Source organism: Cyanistes caeruleus, chromosome 22, assembly GCF_971803275.1.
Source record: "Cyanistes caeruleus chromosome 22, bCyaCae1.hap1.1, whole genome shotgun sequence".
Classification (NCBI taxonomy): domain Eukaryota; kingdom Metazoa; phylum Chordata; class Aves; order Passeriformes; family Paridae; genus Cyanistes; species Cyanistes caeruleus.
Genome location: NC_141722.1, coordinates 3,570,644 through 3,583,418, shown reverse-complemented (window position 1 = coordinate 3,583,418; position 12,775 = coordinate 3,570,644). Strand labels below are relative to the sequence as shown.

At 45.5% G+C, this 12,775-nt stretch overlaps 1 protein-coding gene across 12 annotated transcripts in view; it reads left to right on the top strand.

Moving 5' to 3' along the window:
* CAMTA1 (calmodulin binding transcription activator 1) overlaps positions 1 to 12,775 on the top strand; it is a 236,513-nt gene that overhangs the window by 74,717 nt on the left and 149,021 nt on the right. For all 12 annotated transcript variants that reach the window (XM_086860599.1, XM_086860600.1, XM_086860602.1 and 9 more), the window contains one exon: positions 7,541 to 7,676. In XM_086860599.1, the coding sequence (XP_086716725.1) occupies positions 7,541 to 7,676 (136 nt within the window). The remainder of the gene's footprint in view (positions 1 to 7,540; positions 7,677 to 12,775) is intronic.

Genomic DNA, 12,775 nt, shown 5'->3' with positions numbered 1-12,775 from the left:
TCTGCCCTCCTGCTCTGGGAGTGCTCTCTTTGCCCACACAGGGCTGGGGTTGCTTGTGTTGCCTCATCTTAAAACTGACCTCAACAACTGGCTCAGTCCTAAGCTTCAGCCCTACAAAGAGCTGATGGTCCTGGCTGTGGGCTTAGGACAGGCAGCCCATTCAGCCCAGCTTCTGGGACAGTTTGGTTTCCAGCTTAATCCAGGTTTATGTAATAATTACTATTAATCAGGAATCAATGGAGTCCCAGCAATTGACGGAGTCCAAGGCAAATCAGCATTTTAAATTCAATTGCAATATTGCAAATGGTGCTTTTGCCTGGACAGAGTGAGCTGGTGGTGGCTGTTGAGGAGCACTGTGTCCCCTCTCCAGCCCTTTCCATAGTGCTCTGCCCATCTTCAGGCCTGGCTGTGCTGATGGGGGACAGATGTGTTACTGAACCACAGCTGGGGAGTTGCTCCCTCCCATACCAGCATCACCAGTTCCTCCAGTCTTTGCTGTTTTGCTGCCTGCAGGGTTAGAAGTTCATCAGCTGTTGAACTGCGTTTATGATTTGAAGTGGTTCTCAATTAAAATGTATAATTAATTTATTATTATTCAATTTTCAAATATTTACGGATTTTATAGTGTCTCAAGTCATGAGTCAAAGGGGGAGAACCCTTTTTCTTCCTCAGACCTCTGCTCTCCTCCCATCCCCAGTGAGATTTTTCCCAGTTACCAGCAAAGCCCATGTGGTTCCAACCAGCCTCTGTCCTGGGGAGGTGACACCTGCCAGAGCCCAAGGACATGTTTCATGTGCATCCTGGCAAATTTCCCTGGTGTGTGGTGTTTTGGATAAAACCAAGGTACAGCCCCAGTTTGACACAGCTGTGGAAACCTTGTTAGTCTGGAGCTGATGGTTGTTACAAGTGGGGATATTGAACAGGAAGTAAGTTAACTAAATAAATAGATTTTTTTTTCTTCCATTTTCTTCCTTCCCCATAAGAATGCAGCAGTGTTTTCACACACATGTGTTGCTGCTGTGCTGGGAAGTGACAAGATCCGGAGCTGAAGTACAGCCTGCAGGAGAAGGCCATCTCCAAATAAGTCTTTTAAAAGTTAATTGGAGCCCTTAGTCCTCACTGTATCAATCTGTGTCCGTGGAGAGAGCAGTTGATAAGGCAGAATGGCTGCTGGCACCCGGGGGTTGGAGCCCTTTGGTCTGTGTGAGCACGGAGAGGGAACGGGGCTCTCCTCAGTGCACCAGTGGAGATGGTGATTAATCTGAAAATAGTTTAAAGCATTCATGAATTGTAAGAATTAATTCCCAATAAATCAAATGGTATCCCCATGGGAGTAGGGAAGAGAAATAAATGAGGGCTAAAGAAATTGATAAAAATCCTTGAGCAATAAAGAGATGAATGCCAGTTCTTTTAAAATTATATTTAAATGAACAAAGTTGATTTAACTGTCTTTTTTCATACCTTGTACTAAGATTTAGTTCTACAGCATGACATTATATCAAGAAATAATTTGCAGAAAGACTTTTTAGCATTTCATGTGCATTCCACTTAATGACAATTTTAATATTCTGTCTTTGGTCCTACATCGTTACGAGGAGGCTTCAATTGCTCGGTGTGCTGAGGAGTTCATAAAGATTGTTTCTCATTTCTTTTTCAAGTCTGTTACAGAGTTCAGAGCCATCAACATGTGAATTACCATGTTGCTGAGTAAAATATGGAGAAAACTACTGCTTGAACTAAACATGCAGCTTTGGGACAGCTGTCTCTGGAAGGATCTTCCTTCCTAGGGAGGTCCAGACAAGGTGCTGAACTGAGTGTCACTGGGAGAGCAGAGCTCACCCACCTGGTTGTGCTTACCAATAACATATCTACTTGGTTTTTAACCTGGTTTTTGGTGTTGTGTTTTTTTTGTTTGCTTGCTTTTTTTTTTTAATTGGCTCTACAAAGAAGATTGTAATAGTGGAATTCATCAGGCTGAGTAGCCATGATAGGCAGAGGTGCTGTGTGAGTCTTCCATGGAGTTCACACTTTGGGGCCAGCTGCAATGCACTTAAACATAAATGGCAGCAGAGTAAATGGCTACTGATAAATCAGATCCTGTTGTTAGTTTTATCACTCTTATTAGTGCTGGTAGCCCTGTTACCTGTTTTGTAGTCAAGTGCAAGGACACAGAGCAAAGACATTCATTTCTGACACGTTTGTGAGTACAAGTCTTAGCACAGAAGATGTGCTAAGACCTTTACTGGTCTCATGTGCTGGTCAGAGCTGTTGTTGTACCGAGGTGCCTGGAGCTGCCCCATTGCTCTTGGCCTCTGCAGCCTGACAGGGACACCATGGGGACACGGGCAAGGCTCTGCCTCCCCATCACTCACAGCTGAAGCTGCTGTGCTTGGCACCTGCCTGCGCTGTGCTGCAGGGACATCACTGCTGGGAGCTGCCTCTGTCAGCAGAGCCCCAGATGTTCCAGGGATTAACTTCAGTGTCCATGCACCATGCAAACAGAATATCTTCACATGTGTTTTTGTGGCACCAGCATCCTGATCACTCCTTAAATAGCACCGAGGAGCTGCTTTTGGGGTAGGGCTGGTGATGGGTATCCAAGCCCACACCAAGGAGATGCCCAGCAGCTGTGTAGTGGTCTGCAGCTTGTGTTGCAGCCATCAGCATTTATCCTGATCTTGCAGAAGGGCTTTCCTTGGCAGCCCCTGGCAGTTCTGTGAGATGGCACAAAAGCCAACTTGGCACTGGCATGGCTCGTTCAGTCCTGTTTGTTGGAGCTGCAGGTAATTACTCCCATACTTAATGAATCACATTACTTTTATTGATGAACACGGAGGCTACATGCTGGAAAGAGGAGGTAAGGATTAAGTTTTATGGCCTACTGCTGTTATGAGAAGGAGCATCTAGACACCAATTAATGCCCCCTTGATGGGATTAGCCATTGCGTTAACCGCAATTCTGGATAAAATTGCTAAGTCTGTGACTTTAGACTTTTAACTTCTTAAATATTGTAGATAAGAAGGAAGTTCACTTACATCTTAAATGCAAATGACGTTTAATTCTAGATACAAAAAACTTGCAGAATATTTACATTTCCTTGTGATTTATACCTCCTACTACATGGATAAGAAGACTCTTCTGAAGTCTTTATTTCATCCCTGCAGAGTTCAGAGATCAGACAAATTTCAAACACATAATCTGTGATTCCTTCAGTTGCTGTGCCAATAATCCCAGTTTGCAGTGAGGAGAGTGGAGGTTATAATGGCAGCAGCCTCTCCCCAGCAGATGCTATGGCTTTCCAGCAGTTATGGTGAAGTCTGAACATCTACATTGAGTTCTTGAGGGGCTTTTCTTTGATTTTTGGTCCCATTGGTGCAGGCTGGACACATCCTGGGCACGTCTTTTCTTTCAGGGCAAATGTGAATCATTGCCTGAGGGTCAAGGCCAAGCATTTGTTTAGGAGGGGGAAAAAAATGTGTGTATCAAACAAATTTTTGTGTGATCTGCCACTGTCACAGCTGTGAGGGACAAAATCTCCACAGTCTTGAAAACATTTGCCCATGTAAATATAATTTTAAAGCTTTCTGTCAGTATAGAAGAGACCTACCTGTTACAGCATCCTCCAGGTATGTCCCTGGGCTGGTGGGCGATGCCCTTGAGATGGGTTATGGCTCTGCCTTGGCCTTGGGTGCCTCCATCCTTAATGAGTCTGGGTGACCTCCTAAACCAACAGTGAGTGTCCAGCTATCTGCATGGCCAAGGGTGGGTGAGATGTCAAGGGCTGCAACTGCTTGAGATTCCTCCTTCAGTTTCCCATTTGGGCTTTAATCTTCTGATAAGCCACAGGTGCAGTGGGGGAAATGTCAAGGTAAATGAAGACTTGAAGAGCAGAATTCCTCAGGGGAGAAATAACTTCGGTCATCAGATATTTTTCTTGGGCAGAAACAAGAAATAAGAGATGAGGTGTTCCTGAGAGCCTGATGTCAGGAAGGAAGCGCTCCTGACTGACAGTTCCTGTCCATCAGTGCTGCAGTGTGAGGGCTGCACAGCTGCACACAGTGCAGAGGAGAAGGAAATGGATGGCTACTGGGAGTTCATCACCTGCAGAGTTTACTAGCCCCAGAGCTCTGCCTGCTGGAGTGGGAGGTACCTTGTCACACTCTCTCTTGGCACTTCTCCCCATTCCCAAAGTGCTCTGGATGAAGATGGGTTCAAGGACTTGGTCTTCTTTGCATTCCTAAGGAAACGAGGACACAGATTTGGTGCAATATTTTCTTGAAAAGCTGTCTCTTTTCATGGCTTCCTTCAGGACTCCAGCTTTTCCCCGCCAGCTTCTGCATCAGTAGGTTGCTCCTTTGGGAAAGCAGAAGTTAATTTCTCATTATTATCATGCATAGATGCAGAAGATGGAAGATAGTCCCCTCCTGTTGTCCCTTGGCTCCATGATAACTTCATAGCCAGAGAAAACATCATGCAGGTGGAAAATAGCATCATCCAGGCTGTTTTCAGGAGCCATTTCTCAGGGTGATGGGGGCAGGGATGGAAGGGGCTTGTCACACAGGCAGTGGGGGCAGCTTCTGCTTGTGCACTGCTGAGGTACAGGAAGGGTCTGGTGTGTGGTACCTCTGCTTTATGGAAGCTGTATTAAACATCCATATTCGTCCTTTAAATATCCTTCTTGGATTGGAACTGGAATAAATGCAGATTATATAATAAAAAAAATAACTCTTAAAGCCATGGACCTTCTCAAGGAATAGTTCTGGCTGATCTTGCTCTGTTATCTTGAAAAAGAGACTCTTTTGGATTTGCAGTATTTGCAATTCCCTTTTGGCACCCCCAGCTCCTGAGGCAGTAAAATGTAGTTTTCATTAACTGATATGTCTGACATTTACCACATCTCGATGTGACAATTTAGAGGGAACTGGTTAAACTGAACAGCATTTTTAATATTGCAATAATGTGATTAGGGGGAAATCTCTGTCCTTCAGGCCAGAGGGACCTAAATTTGAGCACTAATGGAGAGGCAGATATGAAGCATCAGTTGACCAAAATATCCTTAACTTACTTTCTATTTATTCCCTCTTTGCATCTGATTCCTGTTAACAAGATAAGTAGGTTTAGATTCCTATGACCCAGGTGAGGGGTTTCCAAAAGAAACAAAACCCACTCAGAGCAGGACTTAGCGCCAGAAGTCAGTATGCACAGCTGAGTTGGGTGTCAAATCCAAAATGACATCTCTGGAAGATCTTCCCTGGAAATCCCATTTCCTGGGTTCCTCCCTGTCCATGTCTTACTGAGGGAAACTCTGGTTTATCCAGTGGCCTGGATCATTCCTGAGCACTGTCACGAGCCCTGGGTCACTCACCCCAAGCAACCAGCAGGTTCCAGACCCATCAGCTGCAGGGGATGATTGTTCACATTAAAAATAAGTAAGAAGATAGAATTTAGGATCTCTTTCCTGGCTGTAGCAGGAACAATTTGGGAAAAAGTAGCTCTTAGGCTGTTGTGGCAATTTGGCAGTGGATAGCAGGGTGAGAAGGAGGAAAGCATCCCAGATCTCATCAATACTTGAGACAAAAGGCTTTTCTGCTTTGCAATTGTTCCTCCTGTCCTTCCTCCTCCTTCCCTCAGGCCACAGGCAAGAAACCAAAATAGAGATTAGGCAGCTTTTAAATGCCACAGGCTCGTAAAGGAGAGGAAATCCAGAGCCGATCGAGAATTGCAGCCTGCACTCAGGCTTGTGACTTTGTCCCTCTCATCTGCAAAGGGAAAAAGGAAATCCCCACATTCAGGCTGAGTGGCAAAACCCCCAGAGATTTGGGCTGGAGTCACATCTGTCACATGCCCTGGGAACCCCCGGCAGGCCTGGCCTGCTGCGTCTGCCCACACATCACTTGTCTGAATGCTGAGGGATGAGCAGGACAGAGCTTTCCTCTCTTCTTCCTTACAGCAGGTGAAATACAGCAGCAGTGTACATCAGGTTAAAATTGTGTTTCATCTCATGGAGTTATCTTTAAAAACCAGCTGCTTTCTGTGAGCCTTAAAGCAGCTCGATATACTCTTATCAAAATCGAAAGCCGCTCCAGAGATCCTTAAGAGATTTTGTTTCATTGGGCTCTATTTTCTATAAATCTCGTTAACTGCTTTGCCAGTGCCCTCTCACTGCGTTCCTTTTTCATTGCAGAAATGGAGCAACAAAGCCGGTTGCAGCCCTGCGGAGCAGCAGCGAGGCTGCAGAGCGAGGCTGTGCCCTGCCTGTGCCCACGAGGCGCTGGGGGCGAGGGAAACAGGATTTCCCTGGCATCAGGAGCCTGCAGCTCCTCTGAGCACGTGTTTTGTGAAGCACAGAGGCACTGGGCAGGAGATCAGCTCACGCTGCCTTTTCATCGCCTGCCCTGACCACGCAGGGGACGTGGGACACAGCCCGACGGGGCCTGGGGGGTCTCTGGTGTTGTGAGAAGGGTTTGAGCTGACATGTGCAGTGACTGGGGGTTATAGAATAAACATTGAAATGAGATACACAATACCTCCACTGAATGAATGCACTATCTCCAGTGCTGTCAAACAGACACCGTGGCTGTGCTGACACCCGAGTGTTTATTTTCAGGGTGATGTGTAGGAGGAAGAGAGGAGGAGCAGCCTCCCCGAGCCCTTGGGTCCAGGCTGCTGGGACCTGGGTGATAGGAGGAGGTGTAGTTTGGGAGGATGGGGCTTGGGTTTCTGGCCAGAAGCAAAAAATATTTGTGTGTATGTGGAAAAAATGCTCACTGCCTCCCAGCTTAGAGGGTATTTGTTATTTCTCAGTTATAACAGACTTGCCTCGCTTGTGATTCCGCTAATCAAACAGCAAGATCTCTCTCTACACCCAAGTTACACTGGCTTCTGTCTGCTGGGCATCACTGTGCCTTTAAGGACATTTCAAATTGCTGTCTTAGTTTTTAAGTGGTAAAAGTTTTCCTGTGTCTTTGAAGTTGAGAAGGTGCTCAGAAGGGAGAAGGTTACTCCCTGTCTAGCACTGATCTAAGCAGAACAGTGAAACCAATGTATAAGCTTGTGCTTTTATCCTTCCCTTCTTTTTTGCTTGTTTATTGTCATTTTAAGCAAACATCCATGTCCTGGTGCAGCCTTAGAGGTGGTTGGAATCTCATTCTGCTGATGTGTTAGCAAGAGAGAGAAATTGTAATTAAATAACAACAATCCTTTTTTCTCCTAAATTTTCTTTCCTTCTAATTTTCAGCATGTAGCAGTCAAAATACATCCAGTAAAAATGTTGGCTATTTTATCAGACTTCCTTTTTTTTTTTCTTTAAGCTATCACTGTCACTTCCTGCATTAGGTGCAAGGTCCTCATGGAACAGTTTGCAGATCGCAGACATCACTTCAGCCTGGTAACAGCAGCAAAAGGGGAGCATTTATTTGACACCAAATCCTGGCTGTTGCTGTTCTGTGGAGCTTTAGCTGGTTTGTGGGACATTGTTCCACAGACACTTTGAGTCTGGTTTTGTTGCTTTATGTAACCCAAACCTGTTTCTTGCTTTTAGACCACAGAATGGTTCTATGATCCTGTACAACAGAAAGAAAGTGAAATACAGGAAAGATGGATATTGCTGGAAAAAAAGGAAAGATGGGAAGACCACCAGAGAGGATCACATGAAACTGAAGGTGCAAGGAGTGGAGGTAGGAGCGTGGTGGGGGTGGCTGTGGGCTGTGCTGGGCCAGGACTTGATGGCTCCCTAAGACACCTCAACCCAACAAAGGCTGTCCTCACCTTCAGAAAAATACTCCTGTTTGCTGAATTCCACCTGCTCCCCGTGTCCTGAGTCATAGTCGCTGGCTGGGGTTAAACCACAACTCGCCCTACCCCCAGCAAATACACTTGTTCTTTATCACTCCTTTGAGCAAACTGTGAGTAGAGCTTCAGCATCAGCCTGTGTTCCTGCTGGCTGGGCTGTGTGACTGCACTGTCACCACACTGAGCATCTCCTGGTGGCCTCCGTGGGTTTTGTAACAGGCACTGCCGACACCTCAGGGTGGGCTGCTCTGTAACCATGGCAGCTGGAATGGGTCCGATTTGATTCTCGCAAATCTCGGCCAGGTTTTGGTAGCAGTTGCTGTAATTTCTGTGTGCTGATGGAGTGTTGGTCTTGCAGTATGCAGGGGTAGAATTTCTGTTGAATTTGGCCCAGAATCCACGTGTGTTTTGAGAGAACCTTTGTTTTGCTGATGGTATTCAGCCACTCAGACATTCATGGAAGTGATTTCACCTGAGGCATTATTTCTGGAATAAGCCTGTTTGTTCTAAAATATGTCATTGTTTGACAGCACTTCTCTTTCTTAACATCTGCATGAGGAGAGAGCCGTTTTGGTCACTCTGGTCACTTCTAATGTTAAAGGTTTACACAGGTGTGGATAACAAGTGCATTTATCCAAGTTTTGTATTTATTAAATGGCAATTACTTGTTCTGGTAGCAGAAGCCTACCCTCAGAATTGTGCCCAGATCATTCCTAAGGCAGCAGGGCCATATTCCCAACACTGGATACCAGACTTGGGGCCAAAGTGGTCAAAGGCTGCTACAATGTGTAATTGCAGTGTTCAACTGTGTCATTTTGGCCAAGGAAGTGAGGCTGCTGGGTGTATGTGGGTGTATGTGTGTCTGTCTGTCTGTGTGTGTCTGTGTGGGTGTGTGTCTGGGTGGGTGTGGGTATGTGTGTGTGGGTATGTGTCTGTCTGTCTGTCTGTCTGTGTGTGTCTGTGTGGGTGTGGGTATGTGTGTGTGGGTGTGTGTCTGTCTGTCTGTCTGTCTGTGTCTGTCTGTGTGTGTCTGTGTGTGTCTGTGTGTGTCTGTGTGTGTCTGTGTGGGTGTGGGTATGTGTGTGTGGGTGTGTGTCTGTCTGTCTGTCTGTGTGTGTCTGTGTGTGTCTGTGTGTGTCTGTGTGTGTCTGTGTGGGTGTGGGTATGTGTGTGTGGGTATGTGTCTGTCTGTCTGTCTGTCTGTGTCTGTCTGTGTCTGTGTGTGTCTGTGTGTGTCTGTGTGGGTGTGTGTCTGGGTGGGTGTGGGTATGTGTGTGTGGGTATGTGTCTGTCTGTCTGTGTGTGTCTGTGTGGGTGTGGGTATGTGTGTGTCTGTGTGTGTCTGTCTGTGTCTGTGTGTGTCTGTGTGGGTGTGTGTCTGTGTGGGTGTGGGTATGTGTGTGGGTGTGTGGGTGTATTTGTGTGTAGGCTGGGTTGATGTTACAGCTGACAGCCTGTGAGCCTGGCCAGGGTTGGGGTAATTGGGCTGTCCATGACAGGCAGAGTTTCACCTGTGTCTCCAGGCCTGTCTGGCAGCTGCCAGGCTGCACTTTGGGCTAAGCTGAGCTTTCCAGTTTCACCCCCAGGCCTGCCTTGGCAGATGCTTTGCTCGTGTTGGGGTACGGGCACCCTGTGCTCCCCACGTGCTGCTGGTGGTTGACAATCCCCCAGCATCCCCCAAGTCAGTGCCAGCAACGGGAAGGGGATGAGTGCCCAGAATTCATCTCGTGCTCCAGCTTCCTCCTAGCCCATTTGTCATTCTTACATTCTGTCTGCTCTAATGAGGTTTTGGGGTTTAAAATAGTATTAAATGTATTGCATTATATTACACCAGAGAGGCATAACTTTGTTCCATAATTTTTACATCCAATAACAATGTTTTATTATGACAAGCACCAAAAAAAAAAGTCCTCATCACAGAAATGGTGCCTTGTTTTGTTTCGGGTTTGCAGAGTGGGATTTAATTAACTTCTGTAAACTTTTCACAATGCAGAACACCAGACCCTGTGCTGTCCCTTTACCTGAAGCAAGAGACTGTTGATGACCTTTGGCTGCCCCATGAGCACACAAGAAAATAAATGGGACTTTCTTGGGGTTATTCCAAAGCTGGAGCTCTCCAGCCCTTTAGGGCCCGACTGCGTGGATGTGGTGATGATCATTGTTAGGCTTAAAGAGCCCTGCACTGAACCCATTAATTTCTGTTTTTAGTGAAGTGTGTCTCCTGGAAAGTAACAAACACAGATGGGCACATTGTGGAAGCTGGAGGAAGCACAGCTTTCAGGATTTCTCCTTGTGGCTGATCACAATCACCACTCAGGAAAATAAGTGTTAAACTATTTGCTTTGCGATTTGGATGTACCAGGGTTTAGCCATTCATTCCTAAATCCTTCTCCAACTTGAGAGCCCTTTAGTACCTGATTTTCTTTCTTCAAGGAGGTACTTGCACCCTCTCATGCACAGGCAGCACCTGGGTGGTCACTGTCAGTCTCTGTTCTGAACTATGCAGAAGTCTGTTTTCTTGACTTCCAGGTGTTTCTTGGGCAGAATGATGTAGTTTTAACCTTATTCGTTAATTTCTCAATCAGTACACCATGGTACTTCACAGACAGCATTTTGGGTTTAGGATTCTGATACCATTCTGAAAGGAAACAATGTTCTCAACTTGGACACGTAGGCAGCAGATTTAAAATAACAAAAAAAGGCTTTTTTCAAATTTGGAGTGATACCGTAGTTAGCCGCATTAGGGTTTAACAGGGCATGAAATAACTGTCTGCCTTGTGGCACTGCCAGATCATCTCAGCGACTCTTGCAGCCAGAAGATAAATAGGGATCATTGTCACACTGATGGAAAAGTACTTGCAGAGCCGACAGCCAAAAGCATCAACAGCATCCAAACATTGCTCTGGAAATGGCAGCTTGGAGGCAGGGAGGAGGAACATGCTGGCCTGTGAAGCTACTGACCAGCCAGTTCTGAACAGGGATTTGTAGTAGAAGATTTAATCATTAATTCCTTCCCAAGTGTTGTCAATGTGATGGCTCCTTTGTCTTTCCAAGTTTTGGGTAAATAAAAAAAAATACATTCTGAAACAAAAAGTTTACATCAGATCCTGAGGGATGTTGATGTCTATCAGAACCATATAGAAGGATTTGGTGAGCATGGGTGAGGCAGCTAAAGCAAATTTGGGACATAAATGAGGAATAAACTAATTTGACTAGGAATGCACTCATTTAAATATATATGGATTAGGAGGAATAAACTACTTAACCAAGTGAATGTTAAATGAAAACGACCTGAAATCCTCAAGCTGTTTTCTTGGTTAGCATTGCTGTGCAGGAAGGGTTTGGGTATTACTTGGTTAATCTGATCATAGTCCTATTAGAACAGGCTGGATAAACCAGAAAGGAGAAGTTAATTTGGCCTTTTCCTTAATGCACCTCTTTGTGCAATTCTTTGTGGAATCTCCGGTCTGTGATCCTTTTTAAAATTCTAATTAATTAGGATCCCTGGTGATGTGTTCCTAATCAATTCACATAATTAAAAATTTTAACTAATAAATAATAGTAAGGGGAGTGTTGGAATAGCTTTGCTGTGATTCCGGATGGTGCTGCTCCGCATCAGAGGTGCCTGGCTCAGCGGATGCGTTTCTGCCTTTTCTTGTGTGTGAACTTTTCCAGGAGAGTGGAACTGCGCCTTCACGTGAATTCGTAGTAAACTGCTGCTAAAATTAAAACGAGGTCATGTTTTTGTAGTGAATTTCCCTCTTGTCATCTGCGTTTTGGAATCATCTGCGTTGATCCTGCTGCTCTTTATCCTGTGTTGAGGATATTTTAATCTCTCCAAACCTCAGTGCCTGAGAAGTGGTTATGGAGAAGGGCTGTCCCAGGGCTGGGGCAGAGCTGTGCCCCTAGTCCCACTCCAGGAACCAGAGCTTCTGTATTTGAAACATCTTGGTCTCTTGTAGACTGGGTGTTTGTTTCCTTGGTGCAATTCAATAATCTTTATGAATTCCTTAAAAAAAACAACAAAAAAACAACCACAAAAAAAAAACCAATAAAAAAGTAAAACTTGATTTCAGTCTTATTAAGAGAGAAACTCCCTTGTGGAGATGGAGATGCGAAGTATCAATTTTGTATGCAGGACTTGTATTTAATTAATATCATAACAGTCCCTTAACACTATTGCAGATTAGTCCATGAGGACAGGAATGAAAATTTTAGATTATTCAATTACTGCATAAACCCTGGGACATCACCATCAAAACTTCACACGGGTTTCCGTAGCATTTGGGTTTTGGCAGCGTCCCTGTGCCCACCCTGGCTCACCGGGGTGGGGATGGCATCAGTGGCCTCTGCAGCCTGGGGCCAGGGGCAGCTGTGAAGAACCAGACTTGTGCTTTTGGAAAATGACCAAATGGGCTTCTCTGCATTGTACAAAATAGCCCACCATGGGGTATTGAACTGCAAAGTGGTTTTACATCTCTCCATTCCCTGCTGTCGTGGTTGAAATCTACTCGGTTGTCACGGGAGGGTGGGAGCAGCCTTGGAGGTGGCACTCTGGAGCAGCCCTGATCTGGAGAGTGATTCCTCGGGCAGCCTGAGCCAATTCACTCCAATTCGCTTGAATTTACACGGGCTTTGCTCGCCCTCAGAGGTGAGCTGTGTAGTTTGCAAACTAATTAGGATCACATTGTTCAGTCAGTCTACTTAATGCATTCCAGAGAAATACTGTGGAATGGCTTTGGATGAGAAAGGAGAATTTAATGTGAGAGGCTTTCTGGAAATATGACACACGCGTGTGCATACACTGACACAAACAGCAAGGGAGAAACTGCTCACAAGGAGGGGCACTTTTCTGTTCTTCATCATTGCTTCAAATAGCATTGTCCTGACACCTCTCCTGAGATTTGACTGATCCCCTTTACAACCAGCCTCTCCCTTAATCCCCTGTAGCTCATTAGAGACCATGGAGTCCAACAGCATCTCC